The 24,632-nt window shown below is 39.6% G+C and overlaps 1 protein-coding gene across 1 annotated transcript in view; it reads left to right on the top strand.

The window, feature by feature from the left end:
• LOC102808882 (tyrosine-protein phosphatase Lar-like) overlaps positions 1-24,632 on the top strand; it is a 130,767-nt gene that overhangs the window by 85,341 nt on the left and 20,794 nt on the right. Inside the window, exons 3-8 of the mRNA XM_078012118.2 lie at positions 9,943-10,212; positions 10,874-10,991; positions 13,389-13,555; positions 14,163-14,320; positions 24,020-24,187; positions 24,237-24,387. Of these exons, the coding sequence (XP_077868244.1) occupies positions 9,943-10,212; positions 10,874-10,991; positions 13,389-13,555; positions 14,163-14,320; positions 24,020-24,187; positions 24,237-24,387 (1,032 nt within the window). The remainder of the gene's footprint in view (positions 1-9,942; positions 10,213-10,873; positions 10,992-13,388; positions 13,556-14,162; positions 14,321-24,019; positions 24,188-24,236; positions 24,388-24,632) is intronic.

Raw genomic sequence — 24,632 nt, 5'->3', positions numbered from 1 at the left:
AGTGAGGGCCACCTCTACCCCTCTGTTAATGGTTGTCTTCTAAACCATATAGACAGTGAGGGCCACCTCTATCCCTCTGTTAATGGTTGTCCTCTAAACCATGTAGACAGTGATGGCCACCTCTACCCCTCTGTTAATGGTAGACTTCTAAACCATGTAGACAGTGAGGGCCACCTCTATCCCTCTGTTAATGGTAGACTTCTAAACCATGTAGACAGTGAGGGCTACCTCTATTCCTCTGTTAATGGTAGACTTCTAAACCATGTAGACAGTGATGGCCACCTCTACCCCTCTGTTAATGGTAGACTTCTAAACCATGTAGACAGTGATGGCCACCTCTACCCCTCTGTTAATGGTAGACTTCTAAACCATGTAGACAGTGAGGGCCACCTCTACCCCTCTGTTAATGGTAGACTTCTAAACCATGTAGACAGTGAGGGCCACCTCTATTCCTCTGTTAATGGTAGACTTCTAAACCATGTAGACAGTGAGGGCTACCTCTATTCCTCTGTTAATGGTAGACTTCTAAACCATGTAGACAGTGAGGGCCACCTCTACCCCTCTGTTAATGGTAGACTTCTAAACCATTTAGAAAGTGAGGGCCACCTCTACCCCTCTGTTAATGGTAGACTTCTAAACCATGTAGACAGTGAGGGCCACTTCTATCCCTCTGTTATAATGGTTGACTTCTAAATCATGTAGACAGTGAGGGCCACCTCTATCCCTCTGTTAATGGTTGTCTTCTAAACCATGTAGACAGTGAGGGCCACCTCTACCCCTCTGTTAATGGTAGACTTCTAAAACATGTAGACAGTGATGGCCACCTCTATTTCTCTGTTAATGGTTGTCTTCTAAACCATGTAGACAGTGAGGGCCACCTCTACTCCTCTGTTAATGGTTGACTTCTAAAACATGTAGACAGTGAGGGCCACCTCTACTCCTCTGTTAATGGTTGTCTTCTAAACCATATAGACAGTGAGGGCCACCTCTACGCCTCTGTTAATGGTTGACTTCTAAACCATGTAGACAGTGAGGGCTACCTCTATTCCTCTGTTAATGGTTGTTTTCTAAACCATGTAGCCAGTGAGGGCCACTTCTATCCCTCTGTTAATGGTTGTCTTCTAAACCATGTAGACAGTGAGGGCCACCTCTATCCCTCTGTTAATGGTAGACTTCTAAACCATGTAGACAGTGAGGGCCACCTCTATCCCTCTGTTAATGGTAGACTTCTAAACCATGTAGACAGTGAGGGCCACCTCTACGCCTCTGTTAATGGTAGACTTCTTAATCATGTAGACAGTGAGGGCCACCTCTATCCCTCTGTTAATGGTTGACTTCTAAACCATGTAGACAGTGAGGGCTACCTCTATTCCTCTGTTAATGATTGTTTTCTAAACCATGTAGCCAGTGAGGGCCACCTCTATCCCTCTGTTAATGGTAGACTTCTAAACCATGTAGACAGTGAGGGCCACTTCTATCCCTCTGTTAATGGTTGTCTTCTAAACCATGTAGACAGTGAGGGCCACTTCTATCCCTCTGTTAATGGTTGTCTTCTAAACCATGTAGACAGTGAGGGCCACCTCTACCCCTCTGTTAATGGTTGTCTTCTAAACCATATAGACAGTGAGGGCCACCTCTATCCCTCTGTTAATGGTTGTCCTCTAAACCATGTAGACAGTGATGGCCACCTCTACCCCTCTGTTAATGGTAGACTTCTAAACCATGTAGACAGTGAGGCCACCTCTACCCCTCTGTTAATGGTAGACTTCTAAACCATGTAGACAGTGAGGGCCACCTCTACCCCTCTGTTAATGGTAGACTTCTAAACCATGTAGACAGTGAGGGCCACCTCTACCCCTCTGTTAATGGTAGACTTCTAAACCATGTAGACAGTGAGGGCCACCTCTACCCCTCTGTTAATGGTAGACTTCTAAACCATGTAGACAGTGAGGGCCACCTCTACCCCTCTGTTAATGGTAGACTTCTAAACCATGTAGACAGTGAGGGCCACCTCTACCCCTCTGTTAATGGTAGACTTCTAAACCATGTAGACAGTGAGGGCCACCTCTACCCCTCTGTTAATGGTAGACTTCTAAACCATGTAGACAGTGAGGGCCACCTCTACCCCTCTGTTAATGGTAGACTTCTAAACCATGTAGACAGTGAGGGCCACCTCTATCCCTCTGTTAATGGTAGACTTCTAAACCATGTAGACAGTGAGGGCTACCTCTATTCCTCTGTTAATGGTAGACTTCTAAACCATGTAGACAGTGATGGCCACCTCTACCCCTCTGTTAATGGTAGACTTCTAAACCATGTAGACAGTGATGGCCACCTCTACCCCTCTGTTAATGGTAGACTTCTAAACCATGTAGACAGTGAGGGCCACCTCTACCCCTCTGTTAATGGTAGACTTCTAAACCATGTAGACAGTGAGGGCCACCTCTATTCCTCTGTTAATGGTAGACTTCTAAACCATGTAGACAGTGAGGGCTACCTCTATTCCTCTGTTAATGGTAGACTTCTAAACCATGTAGACAGTGAGGGCCACCTCTACCCCTCTGTTAATGGTAGACTTCTAAACCATTTAGAAAGTGAGGGCCACCTCTACCCCTCTGTTAATGGTAGACTTCTAAACCATGTAGACAGTGAGGGCCACTTCTATCCCTCTGTTATAATGGTTGACTTCTAAATCATGTAGACAGTGAGGGCCACCTCTATCCCTCTGTTAATGGTTGTCTTCTAAACCATGTAGACAGTGAGGGCCACCTCTACCCCTCTGTTAATGGTAGACTTCTAAAACATGTAGACAGTGATGGCCACCTCTATTTCTCTGTTAATGGTTGTCTTCTAAACCATGTAGACAGTGAGGGCCACCTCTACTCCTCTGTTAATGGTTGACTTCTAAAACATGTAGACAGTGAGGGCCACCTCTACTCCTCTGTTAATGGTTGTCTTCTAAACCATATAGACAGTGAGGGCCACCTCTACGCCTCTGTTAATGGTTGACTTCTAAACCATGTAGACAGTAAGGGCTACCTCTATTCCTCTGTTAATGGTTGTTTTCTAAACCATGTAGCCAGTGAGGGCCACTTCTATCCCTCTGTTAATGGTTGTCTTCTAAACCATGTAGACAGTGAGGGCCACCTCTATCCCTCTGTTAATGGTAGACTTCTAAACCATGTAGACAGTGAGGGCCACCTCTATCCCTCTGTTAATGGTAGACTTCTAAACCATGTAGAGGTGAGGGCCACCTCTACGCCTCTGTTAATGGTAGACTTCTTAACCATGTAGACAGTGAGGGCCACCTCTATCCCTCTGTTAATGGTTGACTTCTAAACCATGTAGACAGTGAGGGCTACCTCTATTCCTCTGTTAATGATTGTTTTCTAAACCATGTAGCCAGTGAGGGCCACCTCTATCCCTCTGTTAATGGTAGACTTCTAAACCATGTAGACAGTGAGGGCCACTTCTATCCCTCTGTTAATGGTTGTCTTCTAAACCATGTAGACAGTGAGGGCCACTTCTATCCCTCTGTTAATGGTTGTCTTCTAAACCATGTAGACAGTGAGGGCCACCTCTACCCCTCTGTTAATGGTTGTCTTCTAAACCATATAGACAGTGAGGGCCACCTCTATCCCTCTGTTAATGGTTGTCCTCTAAACCATGTAGACAGTGATGGCCACCTCTACCCCTCTGTTAATGGTAGACTTCTAAACCATGTAGACAGTGAGGCCACCTCTACCCCTCTGTTAATGGTAGACTTCTAAACCATGTAGACAGTGAGGGCCACCTCTACCCCTCTGTTAATGGTAGACTTCTAAACCATGTAGACAGTGAGGGCCACCTCTACCCCTCTGTTAATGGTAGACTTCTAAACCATGTAGACAGTGAGGGCCACCTCTACCCCTCTGTTAATGGTAGACTTCTAAACCATGTAGACAGTGAGGGCCACCTCTACCCCTCTGTTAATGGTAGACTTCTAAACCATGTAGACAGTGAGGGCCACCTCTACCCCTCTGTTAATGGTAGACTTCTAAACCATGTAGACAGTGAGGGCCACCTCTACCCCTCTGTTAATGGTAGACTTCTAAACCATGTAGACAGTGAGGGCCACCTCTATTCCTCTGTTAATGGTAGACTTCTAAACCATGTAGACAGTGAGGGCCACCTCTACGCCTCTGTTAATGGTAGACTTCTTAACCATGTAGACAGTGAGGGCCACCTCTATCCCTCTGTTAATGGTTGACTTCTGAACCATGTAGACAGTGAGGGCTACCTCTATCCCTCTGTTAATGGTTGTTTTCTAAACCATGTAGCCAGTGAGGGCCACTTCTATCCCTCTGTTAATGGTTGTCTTCTAAACCATGTAGACAGTGAGGGCCACCTCTATCCCTCTGTTAATGGTAGACTTCTAAACCATGTAGACAGTGAGGGCCACCTCTACGCCTCTGTTAATGGTAGACTTCTTAACCATGTAGACAGTGAGGGCCACCTCTATCCCTCTGTTAATGGTTGACTTCTAAACCATGTAGACAGTGAGGGCTACCTCTATTCCTCTGTTAACGGTTGTTTTCTAAACCATGTAGACAGTGATGGCCACCTCTACCCCTCTGTTAATGGTAGACTTCTAAACCATGTAGACAGTGAGGGCCACCTCTATCCCTCTGTTAATGGTAGACTTCTAAACCATGTAGACAGTGAGGGCTACCTCTATTCCTCTGTTAATGGTAGACTTCTAAACCATGTAGACAGTGATGGCCACCTCTACCCCTCTGTTAATGGTAGACTTCTAAACCATGTAGACAGTGATGGCCACCTCTACCCCTCTGTTAATGGTAGACTTCTAAACCATGTAGACAGTGAGGGCCACCTCTACCCCTCTGTTAATGGTAGACTTCTAAACCATGTAGACAGTGAGGGCCACCTCTATTCCTCTGTTAATGGTAGACTTCTAAACCATGTAGACAGTGAGGGCTACCTCTATTCCTCTGTTAATGGTAGACTTCTAAACCATGTAGACAGTGAGGGCCACCTCTACCCCTCTGTTAATGGTAGACTTCTAAACCATGTAGACAGTGAGGGCCACCTCTACCCCTCTGTTAATGGTAGACTTCTAAACCATGTAGACTGTGAGGGCCACCTCTACTCCTCTGTTAATGGTAGACTTCTAAACCATGTAGACAGTGAAGGCTACCTCTACCCCTCTGTTAATGGTAGACTTCTAAACCATTTAGAAAGTGAGGGCCACCTCTACCCCTCTGTTAATGGTAGACTTCTAAACCATGTAGACAGTGAGGGCTACCTCTACCCCTCTGTTAATGGTAGACTTCTAAACCATGTAGACAGTGAGGGCCACCTCTATCCCTCTGTTAATGGTTGTCTTCTAAACCATATAGACAGTGAGGGCCACCTCTACTCCTCTGTTAATGGTAGACTTCTAAACCATGTAGCCAGTGAGGGCCACCTCTACCCCTCTGTTAATGGTAGACTTCTAAAACATGTAGACAGTGATGGCCACCTCTATTTCTCTGTTAATGGTTGACTTCTAAACCATGTAGCCAGTGAGGGCCACTTCTATCCCTCTGTTATAATGGTTGACTTCTAAATCATGTAGACAGTGAGGGCCACCTCTATCCCTCTTTTAATGGTTGTCTTCTAAACCATGTAGACAGTGAGGGCCACCTCTACCCCTCTGTTAATGGTAGACTTCTAAAACATGTAGACAGTGATGGCCACCTCTATTTCTCTGTTAATGGTTGTCTTCTAAACCATGTAGACAGTGAGGGCCACCTCTACTCCTCTGTTAATGGTTGACTTCTAAAACATGTAGACAGTGAGGGCCACCTCTACTCCTCTGTTAATGGTTGTCTTCTAAACCATATAGACAGTGAGGGCCACCTCTACACCTCTGTTAATGGTTGACTTCTAAACCATGTAGACAGTGAGGGCTACCTCTATTCCTCTGTTAATGGTTGTTTTCTAAACCATGTAGCCAGTGAGGGCCACTTCTATCCCTCTGTTAATGGTTGTCTTCTAAACCATGTAGACAGTGAGGGCCACCTCTATCCCTCTGTTAATGGTAGACTTCTAAACCATGTAGACAGTGAGGGCCACCTCTATCCCTCTGTTAATGGTAGACTTCTAAACCATGTAGACAGTGAGGGCCACCTCTACGCCTCTGTTAATGGTAGACTTCTTAACCATGTAGACAGTGAGGGCCACCTCTATCCCTCTGTTAATGGTTGACTTCTAAACCATGTAGACAGTGAGGGCTACCTCTATTCCTCTGTTAATGATTGTTTTCTAAACCATGTAGCCAGTGAGGGCCACCTCTATCCCTCTGTTAATGGTAGACTTCTAAACCATGTAGACAGTGAGGGCCACTTCTATCCCTCTGTTAATGGTTGTCTTCTAAACCATGTAGACAGTGAGGGCCACTTCTATCCCTCTGTTAATGGTTGTCTTCTAAACCATGTAGACAGTGAGGGCCACCTCTACCCCTCTGTTAATGGTTGTCTTGTAAACCATATAGACAGTGAGGGCCACCTCTATCCCTCTGTTAATGGTTGTCCTCTAAACCATGTAGACAGTGATGGCCACCTCTACCCCTCTGTTAATGGTAGACTTCTAAACCATGTAGACAGTGAGGGCCACCTCTACCCCTCTGTTAATGGTAGACTTCTAAACCATGTAGACAGTGAGGGCCACCTCTACCCCTCTGTTAATGGTAGACTTCTAAACCATGTAGACAGTGAGGGCCACCTCTACCCCTCTGTTAATGGTAGACTTCTAAACCATGTAGACAGTGAGGGCCACCTCTACCCCTCTGTTAATGGTAGACTTCTAAACCATGTAGACAGTGAGGGCCACCTCTACCCCTCTGTTAATGGTAGACTTCTAAACCATGTAGACAGTGAGGGCCACCTCTACCCCTCTGTTAATGGTAGACTTCTAAACCATGTAGACAGTGAGGACCACCTCTACCCCTCTGTTAATGGTAGACTTCTAAACCATGTAGACAGTGAGGGCCACCTCTATTCCTCTGTTAATGGTAGACTTCTAAACCATGTAGACAGTGAGGGCCACCTCTATCCCTCTGTTAATGGTTGACTTCTAAACCATGTAGACAGTGAGGGCTACCTCTATTCCTCTGTTAATGATTGTTTTCTAAACCATGTAGCCAGTGAGGGCCACCTCTATCCCTCTGTTAATGGTAGACTTCTAAACCATGTAGACAGTGAGGGCCACTTCTATCCCTCTGTTAATGGTTGTCTTCTAAACCATGTAGACAGTGAGGGCCACTTCTATCCCTCTGTTAATGGTTGTCTTCTAAACCATGTAGACAGTGAGGGCCACCTCTACCCCTCTGTTAATGGTTGTCTTGTAAACCATATAGACAGTGAGGGCCACCTCTATCCCTCTGTTAATGGTTGTCCTCTAAACCATGTAGACAGTGATGGCCACCTCTACCCCTCTGTTAATGGTAGACTTCTAAACCATGTAGACAGTGAGGGCCACCTCTACCCCTCTGTTAATGGTAGACTTCTAAACCATGTAGACAGTGAGGGCCACCTCTACCCCTCTGTTAATGGTAGACTTCTAAACCATGTAGACAGTGAGGGCCACCTCTACCCCTCTGTTAATGGTAGACTTCTAAACCATGTAGACAGTGAGGGCCACCTCTACCCCTCTGTTAATGGTAGACTTCTAAACCATGTAGACAGTGAGGGCCACCTCTACCCCTCTGTTAATGGTAGACTTCTAAACCATGTAGACAGTGAGGGCCACCTCTACCCCTCTGTTAATGGTAGACTTCTAAACCATGTAGACAGTGAGGACCACCTCTACCCCTCTGTTAATGGTAGACTTCTAAACCATGTAGACAGTGAGGGCCACCTCTATTCCTCTGTTAATGGTAGACTTCTAAACCATGTAGACAGTGAGGGCTACCTCTGCCCCTCTGTTAATGGTAGACTTCTAAACCATGTAGACAGTGAGGGCCACCTCTACCCCTCTGTTAATGGTAGACATCTAAACCATGTAGACAGTGAGGGCTACCTCTACCCCTCTGTTAATGGTAGACTTCTAAACCATGTAGACAGTGAGGGCCACCTCTATCCCTCTGTTAATGGTTGTCTTCTAAACCATATAGACAGTGAGGGCCACCTCTACTCCTCTGTTAATGGTAGACTTCTAAACCATGTAGCCAGTGAGGGCCACCTCTACCCCTCTGTTAATGGTAGACTTCTAAAACATGTAGACAGTGATGGCCACCTCTATTTCTCTGTTAATGGTAGACTTCTAAACCATGTAGACAGTGAGGGCTACCTCTACCCCTCTGTTAATGGTAGACTTCTAAATCATGTAGACAGTGATGGCCACCTCTACCCCTCTGTTAATGGTAGACTTCTAAACCATGTAGACAGTGAGGGCCACCTCTATTCCTCTGTTAATGGTAGACTTCTAAACCATGTAGCCAGTGAGGGCCACCTCTACTCCTCTGTTAATGGTTGTCTTCTAAACCATGTAGACAGTGAGGGCTACCTCTATTCCTCTGTTAATGGTAGACTTCTAAACCATGTAGACAGTGAGGGCTACCTCTACCCCTCTGTTAATGGTAGACTTCTAAATCATGTAGACAGTGATGGCCACCTCTACCCCTCTGTTAATGGTAGACTTCTAAACCATGTAGACAGTGAGGGCCACCTCTATTCCTCTGTTAATGGTAGACTTCTAAACCATGTAGCCAGTGAGGGCCACCTCTACCCCTCTGTTAATGGTAGACTTCTAAACCATGTAGACAGTGAGGGCCACCTCTACCCCTCTGTTAATGGTAGACTTCTAAACCATGTAGACAGTGAGGGCCACCTCTATCCCTCTGTTAATGGTTGTCTTCTAAACCATGTAGACATTGAGGGCCACCTCTACCCCTCTGTTAATGGTAGACTTCTAAACCATGTAGACAGTGAGGGCCACCTCTACCCCTCTGTTAATGGTTGTCTTCTAAACCATGTAGACAGTGAGGGCCACCTCTACCCCTCTGTTAATGGTAGACTTCTAAACCATATAGACAGTGAGGGCCACCTCTATCCCTCTGTTAATGGTAGACTTCTAAAACATGTAGACAGTGAGGGCCACCTCTATTCCTCTGTTAAAGCTTTTTTTTATGTATCTTGGATTGCTTAGAAAGTCCATATCCAACTCGGCATGTGCTTTTGCATATCTGAACACTTTTAGTGCCAGCTACCCCAAATGACACCCAGCAAATATGGTGATTAAAACAGTGTGATATTACTACATGTATGTTGCCATTCATAAAATTATAGAGTCTGAGCTGAATTTCTACTCAGAAGTTATGTTTTGCAGTAATTAGGCAATTTCATGTTGATTTTTATAAAACGTTGAGTACCGGTAACCTTTCAGTACTGTAAAGTCTGTATTAGAAATCTTGGCCTCTATTAGTACACATATGAAAAATGATGAATTTGTAGGTCTCAATTATTCAAGAAAAATAGGTGCGACTTCTAATACAGATTTTATGGTAGTTTTGGCATTTGTTAACTTCATGTGATGTTCATGACAATCTTGTTTCTACTTGCTGTTGGGAAACATTACCGTTGTTGGGATGCCAAAGTATGTTTAAGTTGGCATTTTGGCAAACTAGGTTTTGACATATGCCAACCGAATCCTTTTCTGATACATTGTATGAACACAGCATTGTTAATCCCAACACAAATTTCTAATAATAACTTTAATATCTAATACATGTACAAGTCAAGTTCACCACTATGAACACAGCTCATGTGAATGCCAGTGTCACCTTGGGTCTCTTGGACACTTGTCAGTAGTGTAAAATGCCTATCAGAAATTTCACTAAACAAAAATGAAATAGCGTGAATGTGTCAAAGCTAAATATCACATTTTGTTTGTTTTTTTCAGTTGCTACACGGATAGTGTTGAAATATGGTGAAACCATGGCAACACAATGTAAACTTGTAGATATAAATGTTGATGAGTACACAGCGGAGGACGTTGCTTGGTATAAGAATGGACATCTATTATCTGAAGATATGTATTCAGCTGTCAATACAACCACATCACTGTTATCTCTATCAAATGTAACTTTTGATGCAGAAGGCAACTATTCATGTCAACTCAATCATCTTGATCAAGTGGTTGCTATAGCGACAACAGACATTGTAGTTGGAAGTGAGTATTATCAAAGAAACTCACACCATTGGAGTTCATGCCCGTCACTTTATTTAATAACAATAAAAATAATAATAATAACAACAATCTTATGTCAACTTCATCTTAAACACAAAAGTAATTGAGAAATACTTAACTAACTAATAACTGAAAAAAAACAGGTCAGACTTTTTTGTCAGTATAGTTGACTGAAGCACTGTTGTCTGTTTGTCAAACATTTGTAAAAGCATAACAGGAATGGTAATTAATTTGTAAAGTGGCCACACTTTTATTCATATACTAGAGTGTAATTGCTACAGATAACTTTGTAAACCAAATTTCTTCAACCTCTTACTGTGTCAGTTAATTAGGTGAAGCTGTATTAGGGAAAATGTCTATGTTATTTATTTGTTTTTCATCAAAATTATGTGCACTGATTTAAATAAGAATGAACATCAAAAAAAAAGTACAACCACCCTTTAATCATCTTTTCCAGTGATGCCCAAATGATGTAGATGAGTGAGCTTATGCCGATCAAATGGTTTTGCTTTTGGCCGTATTTGCGTTGAATTATTCAGAGTACTGACACACCATACTTTTAATTATGAATGCAGTGACTGATGTATGAGACAACACTACAATCTCAGTTTCTGTGCTGACAAATGTTTTTCTATGTTTTCAGGGTCACCCAGTATCGCTAATTTTTCCTGTGTGTGTTACAACATGGGTGAAATGTGGTGCACCTGGGACCCAGTGGATAACAATCTACCAACTCAGTATGTGTTCACATGGAGACTGCAGTGAGTATACTTCATGTATATTACGTGTGTCATAAACTTTGATAATACGGTAGATCTGCTACATCTGTACTATAAGTCATAGTGCCACTTTTATGTGTTAATGAACTGTTGTCTCCATCAAACACTTATTCACAGCTTGAACAAATAGCATTTATCATCTAGTCAAGATGTACTCGTTCTTCAACCAATCAAAACATGTCACTTAAATTGTCAGCCAATCAAAACATGTCTTTCATCAGCAACTCATGACAAGCAACTCATGCAACCAAAGCATACCACTATTAAATCTGCCAATCAATGTCCATGAGATTAAAATTGCAACATTAGCCAATCAAAGTATGCCTACTGCTTCACATGATATTTATCATCCAATCAGAGTATGCCTACTGCTTTACATGATATTCATCATCCAATCAAAGTATGCCTACTGCTTTACATGATATTCATCACCCAATCAATGTATGCCTACTGCTTTACATTGATATTCATCATCCAATCAAAGTATGCCTACTGCTTTACATGATATTCATCATCCAATCAAAGTATGCCTACTGCTTTACATGATATTCATCATCAAATCAAAGGATGCCTACTGCTTTGCATGATATTCATCATCAAATCAAAGGATGCCTACTGCTTTGCATGATATTCATCACCCAATCAATGTATGCCTACTGCTTTGCATGATATTCATCACCCAATCAATGTATGCCTACTGCTTTACATGATATTCATCATCCAATCAAAGTATGCCTACTGCTTTACATGATATTCATCATCCAATCAATGTATGCCTACTGCTTTACATAATCATCATCCAATCAATGTATGCCTACTGCTTTACATAATCATCCAATCAATGTATGCCTACTGCTTTACATGATATTCATCATCCAATCAATGTATGCCTACTGCTTTACATGATCTTTATCATCCAATCAAAATATGCCTACTGCTTTACATGATATTCAACATCCAATCAAAGTATGCCTACTGCTTTACATGATATTCATCATCCAAACAAAGTATGCCAACTGCTTTACATGATATTCATCATCCAATCAAAGGATGCCTACTGCTTTGTATGATATTCATCATTCAATCAAAGTATGCCAACTGCTTTACATGATATTCATCATCCAAACAAAGTATGCCAACTGCTTTACATGATATTCATCATCCAATCAAAGTATGCCTACTGCTTTACATGATATTCATCATCAAATCAAAGGATGCCTACTGCTTTGTATGATATTCAACACCCAATCAAAGTATGCCTACTGCTTTGCATGATATTCATCACCCAATCAATGTATGCCTACTGCTTTACATTGATATTCATCATCCAATCAAAGTATGCCTACTGCTTTACATGATATTCATCATCCAATCAATGTATGCCTACTGCTTTACATAATCATCATCCAATCAATGTATGCCTACTGCTTTACATTGATATTCATCATCCAATCAAAGTATGCCTACTGCTTTACATGATATTCATCATCCAATCAAAGTATGCCTACTGCTTTACATGATATTCATCATCAAATCAAAGGATGCCTACTGCTTTGCATGATCTTTATCATCCAATCAAAATATACCTACTGCTTTACATGATATTCAACATCCAATCAAAATATGCCTACTGCTTTACATGATATTCAACATCCAATCAAAGTATGCCTACTGCTTTACATGATATTCATCATCCAATCAAAGTATGCCTACTGCTTTACATGATATTCATCATCAAATCAAAGGATGCCTACTGCTTTGCATGATCTTTATCATCCAATCAAAATATGCCTACTGCTTTACATGATATTCAACATCCAATCAAAGTATGCCTACTGCTTTACATGATATTCATCATCCAATCAAAGTATGCCTACTGCTTTACATGATATTCATCATCAAATCAAAGGATGCCTACTGCTTTGCATGATCTTTATCATCCAATCAAAATATGCCTACTGCTTTACATGATATTCAACATCCAATCAAAATATGCCTACTGCTTTACATGATATTCATCATTCAATCAAAGTATGCCAACTGCTTTACATGATATTCATCATCCAAACAAAGTATGCCAACTGCTTTACATAATCATCATCCAATCAAAGTATGCCTACTGCTTTACATGATATTCATCATCAAATCAAAGTATGCCTACTGCTTTACATGATATTCATCATCCAATCAAAGTATGCCTACTGCTTTACATGATATTCATCATCCAAACAAAGTATGCCAACTGCTTTACATGATATTCATCATCAAATCAAAGTATGCCTACTGCTTTACATTGATATTCATCATCAAATCATAGTATGCCTACTGCCAATCAACATGTGCCTAATTTTATATGTGTTTTTCTATATTTTCATGAAGTTATGAGCGTCAATGGAGAAACTGTCCAGATACCCAAGAAAAAGGGCCAAATTCATGTTATTTTGACTTTTATCAGAACCTTGGTTCTTTGCATCGCATGAGAGTGACCTCAACCAATGAACTTGATAGTGTCACTGATGATATCTGGTTTAACCCAGACACAGACAGTAAGTTCTAACGTTTACAATTTATTTTTTTCTGCGATTTATTAATTCTTCTCTAAATATACTATTAATTCATTGTATAATTGACAGATAGAGTTTCCAGGTAGAAGCAGACCTGTATGTTACAAAGAATTCCCAAGATGCTGTGCTTTCTAAAAATTGCATGTGTTATTCATTCATTTAATTGGAAATTGACTCTTTTCGAAAAAGTATGACACAGCACTTTACGCATGTAATTTTGTTTTGTTTCTGAAACCAAAAAAATGATTACCAGCAGCCATTTTTCAAAATCCACATAAACAGACATATCATTTTTCAATTTCATTGGAAATTGAATCTTTCCAAAAAAAATATGACACAGCACTTTATGCATGTCATTTTGTTTTGCTTCTGATGGCAGCCATTTTTCCAAATCTACATAAATAGAAAATATAATGTATACTTATTACTAAAAAATAGTTTATATTTTACATTTATTCAGTTATTATGCGCACTGAAATGATTTCATTAAATAAGAATTTCATATTTTTAGATCGTGGTGGTGGAATAAAATATTGTTTTAAAAACATCAAATGATCAACCACTTTGTTGCTGACTGTTCTTTTTGCAGCTGTCCCATACCCACCTGAAAATATATCGCTGATACCAAAAACAGCAACCTCGCTACAAGTGCAATGGAGTCCACCAAGTGACTGGTATTCTGATTATTTCTTTCTGCAATATAAATTACAGTACTATAGCGAGTGGGAGCCTGGTGTGTGGTCGCAGGTAGATATTTTATTCCTATTTCTTGATGAAAAAAGTATAAGTATAAAGTTAAAATTAAAATCTTTTTTCTGACTATTTCCTCCTTTTAGCAACGCCTTTCCCGCCAGATAATGTGAACGTTGATCCCTTAAGTGCACACTCTCTCTTGGTAGAGTGGGGTCCGCCTAAAAGTTGGTATATGCAATACTTCAGGCTTCAGTATAAACTGCAGTATCTTAGCGAGTGGGAGGCTCAGTGGTCTCAGGTACATTGGTGTCTGATTTTGTCTTATGTTAATGCCTTAGAATGTGTAACTGCTTTTTGCTTGTGATGTACATGCCAACCCATTTACTGCTAAACGCTTGGTTTAATTATTATCCGCGCAAATGATGACTTCTCCATGTTCATAAACGCATTTTGATCTTTAGCGCATTTCAGATTAAACCTTGTAATCTACCGGTACTAAGTAGGCACAATCGAAAATAACGACAGAATATGATGTATTTTGAAATGTTGTGCCAATGAGATAATGTCTTTGTTCAGGCAGTAAATTTTATAGCAAAACACTAGAAAGCCTTAGCCTGATGAGGCCGCGTGAGTTGCGCCCTCTGCGGTGCTCCAAACATAACACACGTCTGACAGAACGATGTAGTTTTTCACTTCCCCTGACGAATTTTCATCCGTACCAATCAAATTGCAGGAATGTTAGATAGTGACTGCCATCAATGAGTAACCATTCACAGCAGTGTTTATTACCGCCCAATGTTTATATCTTGTTGAAAACAGTGATTTTTGCTGACAATGCAAACACGGCTTTGATTGACGGTGTTACCATGACCACCAAAATGAATATTCATTGAACGCATTGCAAGAAGGCGTGAACTTTGCGAATTCGAAGTATTGATCTTGCCGACGAGACATACCGGTACACTATTCTGTCAGGTGTTAGTGAGGTCTGATGTCGTTCGGCCGGCGAGGGCACCACTCACGTCTACATGTCAAGCTATAGAAAGCCTCTACAAAGTGAAAATCTACAAAGTGAAAATCAAAGTGAAAACATTGCCCCAAATCTGTTTCAATGTACTGAACAGCGTTGTATAAGATATACTTTCATTAAATCAAACAATTATGCCAGAAAAGCGAAATAACCACTTGGTAGTAAATGGGTTCAACGGCTTGGCCTTGACTTGTCTGCGTTCACCTTGCTGTAGTTTCACGTTCTACAACAGCCTGCAATAAACATGTTCGCATACTCGTTGTTTTGTTTACTAGTCCATCTCAAAGATAGAAACTTGTAGTCACTGCTGCTTCCTCGTAAAATATCACATTACACAAGCAATTTCAATAACACTAACGTGAACTATGTTCCAATGCATTTCCCTGGCATGTCAGTTTTCTTAATAGACCATTTTTCGTTCACTGCGAGAATCACACGTTATGCGTGAAATCGAACGTAAAAACAGGACAAAGGTCATAGCGTTGTAGTGGCGTCAAGAATTGCGTGGAATTCGACAAACGCAAAAATATTTTGGGGGCATTTCCCCGCTTAATAATGTGCTGTCCACATTTGATGATAGACAATTTCGATTAAGTAAGGGTATTCGAAAGCAATATTCCTCTGTCGAAGATCGACCAGTCGATGTGAGTTACGAAATAAAGAAATTTAAGTTCAAAATCGAATCGTTTGATTTTCGTGGTAGACGTTCGACGCGCGTCTTTTGTGCATCTAGCGAGATCTCGCAGTTGAACGGAAAAAGTTTCAACAGATAGTTGCTGCATGTTCAATGAAAAAATGTTCGTTGGTTTGTTTGTTGAATCGCATGATCTTTGAAATTGGTGTTGTTTGCAACACAGATTATGTCAGTCATATTTAAATACAGGGCTTATTTTTGGCGAAATTTAATTTAAACCTACTGATGTTAAACTAAAAGCTTTTATGTTGAATACTCAATCATGTGCTTGCTTAATTTATGCAAGTATCTGTACCTACTGATCTTTGATTGGCAAATGTGGTGACCGAATCCATCCCAATATAGCATTTGGTATTTTTATGAATTAGAAAACTAAATTGTTTGAGACGCATGGTAAGGTATTCATTGATTCGTTGATAGTTTAGTAACACTGTTCTCCCTCAGAATATTAATGCAGTGCTCTCTTGCAGCCACCAGCTGTACACAGCGCTCTATGTTCAGGCAAGAATACCCCCTAACTGTCCACTGTGCTACACAGGCAAGAATACCCCTATCTGTCCACTGTGCTACACAGGCAAGAATACCCCTATCTGTCCACTGTGCTACACAGGCAAGAATACCCTCTAACTGTCTACTGTGCTACACAGGCAAGAATACCCTCTATCTGTCCACTGTGTTACACAGGCAAGAATACCCCCTATCTGTCCACTGTGTTACACAGGCAAGAATACCCCCTAACTGTCCACTGTGCTACACAGGCAAGAATACCCTCTAACTGTCCACTGTGTTACACAGGCAAGAATACCCTCTATCTGTCCACTGTGCTACACAGGCAAGAATACCCTCTAACTGTCCACTGTGTTACACAGGCAAGAATACCCCCTAACTGTCCACTGTGTTACACAGGCAAGAATACCCTCTAACTGTCCACTGTGTTACACAGGCAAGAATGCCCTCTAACTGTCCACTGTGTTACACAGTCAAGAATACCCCCTATCTGTCCACTGTGCTACACAGGCAAGAATACCCTCTAACTGTCCACTGTGCTATACAGGTAAGAATACACTCTCACTGTCCACTGTGTTACACAGGCAAGAATACCCCCTTACTGTTCACTGTGTTACACAGGCAAGAATACCCCCTATCTGTCCACTGTGTTACACAGGCAAGAATACCCTCTAACTATCCACTGTGTTACACAGGCAAGAATACCCCCTATCTGTCCACTGTGCTACACAGGCAAGAATACCCCCTATCTGTCCACTGTGTTACACAGGCAAGAATACCCTCTATCTGTCCACTGTGTTACACAGGCAAGAATACCCCCTAACTGCCCACTGTGTTACACAGGCAAGAATACCCCCTAACTGCCCACTGTGTTACACAGGCAAGAATACCCTCTATCTGTCTGCTGTGCTACACAGGCAAGAATACCCTCTATCTGTCCACTGTGCTACACAGGCAAGAATACCCTCTAGCTGCCTGCTGTGCTACACAGGCAAGAATAGCCCCTAACTGCCCACTGTGTTACACAGGCAAGAATACCCTCTATCTGTCCACTGTGCTACACAGGCAAGAATACCCTCTAACTGTCCACTGTGTTACACAGGCAAGAAGACCCTCTAACTGTCCACTGTGTTACACAGGCAAGAAGACCCTCTAACTGTCCACTGTGTTACACAGGCAAGAAGACCCTCTAACTGTCCACTGTGTTACACAGGCAAGAAGACCCTCTAACTGTCCACTGTGTTACACAGGCAAGAATACCCTCTAACTGTCCACTGTGTTACACAGGCAAGAATACCCCCTATCTGTCCACTGTGTTACACAGGCAAGAATACCCTCTAACTGTCCACTGTGCAACACAGGCAAGAATACCCTCTATCTGTCCACTGTGCTACACAGGCAAGAATACCCTCTATCTGTCTACTGTGTTACACAAGCAAGAATACCCCCTATCTGTCCACTGTGCTACACAGGCAAGAATACCCTCTAGCTGCCTGCTGTGCTACACAGGCAAGAATACCCTCTATCTGTCCACTGTGTTGCACAGGCAAGAATACCCCCTAACTGTCCACTGTGTTACACAGGCAAGAAGACCCTCTAACTGTCCACTGTGTTACACAGGCAAGAATACCCTCTAACTGTCCACTGTGTTGCACAGGCAAGAATACCCCCTAACTGTCCACTGTGTTACACAGGCAAGAATACCCCCTAACTGTCCACTGTGTTACACAGGCAAGAATACCCCCTATCTGTCCACTGTGTTACACAGGCAAGAATACCCCCTAACTGTCCACTGTGTTACACAAGCAAGAATACCCCCTATCTGTCCACGGTGCTACACAGGCAAGAATACCCTCTAGCTGCCTGCTGTGCTACACAGGCAAGAATACCCCCTAACTGCCCACTGTGCTACACAGGCAAGAATACCCTCTATCTGTCCACTGTGCTACACAGGCAAGAATACCCCCTAACTGCCCACTGTGTTACACAGGCTAGAATACCCTCTATCTGTCCACTGTGCTACACAGGCAAGAATACCCCCTAACTGTTCACTGTGCTACACAGGCAAGAATACCCTCTAACTGTCCACTGTGCCTCACAGGCAAGAATACCCTCTAACTGTTCACTGTGCTACACAGGCAAGAATACCCTCTAACTGTCCACTGTGCTACACAGGCAAGAATACCCCTTATCTGTCCACTGTGTTACACAGGCAAGAATACCCCCTATCTGTCCACTGTGTTACACAGGCAAGATACCTTCCAACTGTGTACTGTGCTAGAATAACAGACAAGAATCATAGAGAGTGTTACAAAGGAAGCAGTCAAATGTTTGTGAATTCTTTTATGTTTTAATTTTACAAAATATTTAAAGTTTTCACTGTGAACAGAATAAATAAGCTACCGTATATTTGGTCTGCTGTAAATTTGGGGTTTTGAAAGGTTTAAAATAAGACCCTCTTTCCAATATGGCTGATATTCATAAACTATTTTTTATAAGTGTTTTTGTATGCAACTGACATTTTTTTTCTCCTATTCATCACATATTTTCAAGTGTGTGTTTTATTCTGTCTTGCTCGTTCCTCTCTTCCGTTGTTATTATTACTGCATGTCACGGTGATTCCACTATTTATAGCAATGCATGTACAACTTTCAGAACATTTCCAGTCTTACAGTGACACATACGTGTGACGTGAAAATAGATTTTGTGTATATACATTCTCTTGTTTCCTACTGACATGTGGTCCTGCTCGACTTGTACACCCTGACTTAATAATTCAACAAAGGACGCCCTCTAGTGGTGAATAATGTAATGTTACCACACCAACATAGCAGTGTAACAAAAAATGATGTGATGCACGCTAGATAACTATATATCATGTCATTAGAATCACGTTGTATCAGATGTCTCGGTTGCAAATTACAACCAAAGAGAAGATTTAATATACTGGTATTTGCTCCGTTAGAAACGCATTCCTGATAAATTCACACATGATAATGCATAGACTGCATACTGGATCGTTCAAATATGATCAAAGACACACTTCCATCAATTATTTAATCATATGCACTACTAATAGAGCAAATACAGTAATTATTATTCACTGTTTTAGAGGTGTTCCTTTATTATAATCACCATATATTTGACTTATCTCAGTGTGGGACTATAGAGACAGACGTTTAATGTGTACTTGTACATTCAACCATATTTGAATTCATGATGTATATACTGACATACTTATAAAGCCTTTGGGTATGGATAAAATTTAGGAATCTAAGTTTGACATTAGGAATTAATGATATCTTAAAAATTTAAATAATACTTATGAGATTTTGATGTATGCAGATATATATTTTCACTGATGGCGTCAACAAATTCAGTGGATGCTTTAAATCTGAAAATACAGCAAAAACAGTTTCCTGTAACTCGCAAAATTCACAAACATTTGTTTAAAAAACTGAAAGCATATAAGCATTATATCAATTTACAGACTATTCTGTATTTATGTTAATACAGCAATTCCAGTGCATGTTTTCTTGATGGATATTAATGCATGTCTACCTTTAGATAAGTTGAAATGAAGAATTATAATTTAAATAATAATTTATGGGGAAATTATATAATTATGTAAAATAAATACTATATGGTTGAATGACAAGTTTTACTTTGTGTCTATTGACATGTTAGTATAGGCTGTCGCACTTGTTTACGTTTTCCCGCATATGCGTGCGTAGTGACTGATTTGCCAAAAAAAATTAAAGATAAAAGAACGGTGATGTTCATTGATATTAAATATACATCTACGTGTTCCTGTTAATAAAAAATGACTTGTGGACAACGCTGTTACAGCAGATCGCGAGGTATTGATCGATGACCGACATTTGCTATCAGACATATTCATACTCGTTGGCCAACGTATAACATATGACGTCACAGTGCGACTGCCTATTGACTGCGTGCTGCTTCTACTGTGCTTTGTATCTATGTTTACTGTGTACTTTTAATCTCTCCCAACTCTTTGAGGTGAAACGCGGCCCCCCTAATGTGATTCTACTTGATTCTTAGTTCTTCAATTCACGGCCTCTTTTCACTATTTACCAAAAGAGATATTTGCTGCATCAGTCTTCTCGTTGTGTTCACTAACAGTTATCCATGCTTTCTACTTCATCTCCCCCTCTTTATTACCCCCCAATGCTATTTAAAGGATTACAAGGTACGGCCAAATGTGGAGGAATTCTATCCATTGAATAAATTTATATGCATGTAGAAGTAGCTATTTAAATCATCATCAATTATATCAATTATATCAAATATTTCATTCTGTATAAGAGAGCTTGCAGTTTATTAACGTCTTTGGGTATTTATGCAGCTACTCAAGGTATCTTTAATGGTAAAAAGCTTGTTCAAAAGCTAATTTATTTTCTCTGAACATGTCCAGAACGCATTGTTACAGTTTGAATTTCTATTCCTGATTGTTGGCATTTTTGTAATGCTTCCATCCCACAATCCTTTGCAAAATCCAATATGGTGGAACCACATGTCTGTAACTATGATAGCAGTATTGGCCTTGGTAGACATTATTAATAACCTTTTTAGCCAAAAATAACTTTGTCTTTTTTGACAAAATTGTTTATCAATTTCTGCAGGAACTTATATATACATGACTGTATTTTGTCCCAAACCAAGAAGTTATTTATTTATAAATAAATAAATAAATAAATAAATAAATAAATAAATAATATATAAATAAATAAATAAATAAATAAATAAATAAATAAATAAATAAATAAATAAATAAATAAATAAATAAATAAATAAATAAATAAATAAATGAAAATAAAATATACAACATGTACGTGTTTCATAGAAATTTTGACTGGAACAACTATGGTGGTGAATAATGATAATTTTAATGGGTATTTTAGGAATTCATAAAGAAAGAAACATTTTAGAACTTTCCTCGATTTGACTTCAAAAAAAACATGTGGTGATTTGAAGAAAATTCAACTACCATTACTTAAAGGCGAACCATGGGACACTATTGTTTATGTTATCTTTTGTTATTCATTGTACTTTTAATCTAGAATATAAATTTGCTATGAGATTAGGTTTAACTGGAAGTGCCCCTTTAAATAATCACATTGATGTGATATGTACCGGCAATGCTGGTTTCAAAACCTATATGTACTCGTCTTGATCCATATAAAAAATGCCAAGCGAGAGAACCACAAGACTTGTATTCGCCCTCAAATAGTGCTCTATTCTCTCTCATTGTCTCTAGTTCCATTTACCATGGTTATATAAATCAGAGGAACAGGACGTAATTATGAAAGAGTATAAAACACGACGAAAACAAGCCGATGGCTACATGTATCTATTTCTGCGATAACTTGCATTTAAGGTTGATTTACAAAAAAATTAACTTATTATCTGCTAAATCAGCATAGTTTATTTTAATACATTAATGTGTCTCCATATTCTAGATATTTTGAGATTTGCAGCGTTTTTTAATATTATCATAAGATGATAACTCTGAAATTAACCCCACTGCTAAAATTCTGCGCATGTAGAGAAGATACCGTTACCAAGGCCTTGTTATTTTGTTTTTACAAGGACTTGTAAATAACTTTTACGTTGCAAGCCCTGCTGTACAGAGTTATTAAAATAATGTCGAACCACAGCAAATCATCATGATTTATTTATTTTATCTTCTTAATTTATCACCATGGTTATAAATAAGTTTTTGACATCCATATATGGACAATGCATGATGGAAGTCATATTAATATTTCTATTTCTTGGGTATTCATATATAATTAAATATAACTTGGTGCTTTTATATCACTCCTAATGAAATGATATCGTCATCAAGTCAGTTTCTTCAGTCTGTTATTGTGTTGCTTTGGCTACTACAGGGATACTGTTATATGGTATTTCTGTCAGCCATGCAAGAATATTCTGAACACAGTAATAAAATGGTTGCCATTTACTAAACAACACAGAAGTATTTTTTGTTGCCTTTCACAAAATAAAACCCAAATTTTCCTTGGAAATTATGACCATCTGGACAAAAGCTATCAAAACATGTAGTAAAATATACAAATATGGGCAATTTTGGTTGGAATATGTTGGAAAAATATTGTCCTCCATTTTTACTTTCAATTTCAATATCTATATTTAAAACCATACCTCTTACCGGTACGTTTTCTCAGATTCCATTTCACACAATTTTTTTTATTTTTGATAAATGAATGTCTTAATTTGCATAATGCTATTTTGAATTTTTTTATCTCTGGTGCAATATTTAATAATTTCAATTTATATACTCTGAACCATTTACCATATTGAGCTATTCTAATCCAACCAATAATTGGACTATCAACAAATAGTTTTTGAATTGTTGAAAAAACAATCAAATTACTGTAGAATACTTTATTTTTGCTTGGAATTTCATTTCACTGAAGGGATGATTCCATGAAAATAAAATCCAGCGAATATACTTTTTTCCCTACATTTCACATTAAACTGAATTCCATACAAAACGCCCAAAAAGCCTTTTCAGTGAAAATTAATTCCAGCGAATTTAAAGTAGTCCACAGTATGTTTGTGATGTTTAATTATTAGTATCAGTCATTATAAACATGATCGTAACCTTAAAAATTCAAATAGAAAACAAGTTTTGAAAAATGTAGAAAAAGTCGAAAGTGCAGTTTATAGTTTGGAAGATGAAAACATTTGAATGTGGTAATTTTTTGGCCATATGGTTGAATTGCTAGAGGGAAAAAAAAGTACCGGTATTACACTATCAAACATCATTTTAACCTTTTCACCACCAGTTCCTCTTTTCATCACAAAATAGTCCCATTTATAGTTCGCACTTTCCTTCTGGAGATTGGGACAAAAATAGCCAATTTTTTTTGAGAAAAAAAAAATGTACACAAATTTTTCCTGTTGTCTACAAAAATTGTTCATTTCCAGAAAGTCTGGGGGTGAAAAGGGTGTTGACAGGAATCAAATGGTCCAACTAGTCAAAAGATAATGGTGTAGTTAACTCAATTTTGTGACATGTATTCAAATCATAAGAACCATGTTGATCTGAGTAATGATTATAGATATTAAGTAATCCAGTTATAGTGTAATTTTTGTTTTAGTTTTAGAAAATTAACCTTGAATAACCAAACCTAAATTAAATTAAACTTCTTCTTTATTAGTTTAGCAAGTGCATGTCAGAATCATTAATAGCATGCATAGCAACCGAATTAAAGTAGGTTTGCTAAGATTGAATGCCCTATTCTAATATGGCGGCAAAAGATAATGATATTCTGTTATATTATGTAATAATTTTTAAATATCTATAAAATTTAATATATAAATTTAAAAAACAGTCCAATTGTATGCATTGTTTACTAATAAACATAATTGGTAGCATTCTTCTCGGGCCACTAACAAAGAGATACACTTTCTTTTTCTGCTCTTTTCATTCTTCTATTTGTCTGGTGTGCTGCCAACTTCTGCCTGTTAGGAGCTCTCTGCAAGTGCACAGAAGTCTTACACTATCACAGGTCTGGAGCCTTACACTCGCTACTTTGTACGCGTATCCGCAAAGCCGACAGCAGTCGATGGTCACTGGAGTGAGTGGTCGACAATTACCATTGGACGTACATTGGAGTCAGGTACAGGACTGCTATTCACTTTTATAATTTTGTTTTGTTTTCTTTTTTGTTTCAATTTCTTGTTAGTCCCTAAAGTTAGATAGACAAACCCAATTTCAAATTCATGGATTAAGGCCCTATACTTTACACCACATAAGAGTGTCCTGTAAACCTACTGGAACTGATGGACATTGGAGTGCTTGGTCTGAGATGTCCTCAGCAAGAACCAAGGAAGCAGGTATTATGTAAACCAATGTATATTACCGTATTATGCACCGAGTGTTAATATTTGTGCACGATAAATTGTATGCATCTTAATCAACTCTTTGAAAGCCAAATTGTCTCTCGTCGTAATTTTATTGCAACATAATGTACATTTCGTACTCGTTCACGCATAGCCTAAAAAGAGGGCTAAAAGATGACATCTGTCTGTCTGTCTGTCTGTACGAGTCCAACATTTTCTCTGAAATTCTGCAGTAGATA

This window comes from Saccoglossus kowalevskii, chromosome 9 (genome assembly GCF_978046115.1).
Source record: "Saccoglossus kowalevskii chromosome 9, keSacKowa6.1, whole genome shotgun sequence".
NCBI lineage: Eukaryota > Metazoa > Hemichordata > Enteropneusta > Harrimaniidae > Saccoglossus > Saccoglossus kowalevskii.
The sequence above is the reverse complement of the archived record's forward strand: the minus strand, read 5'-3'. Positions and strand labels throughout refer to the sequence as shown.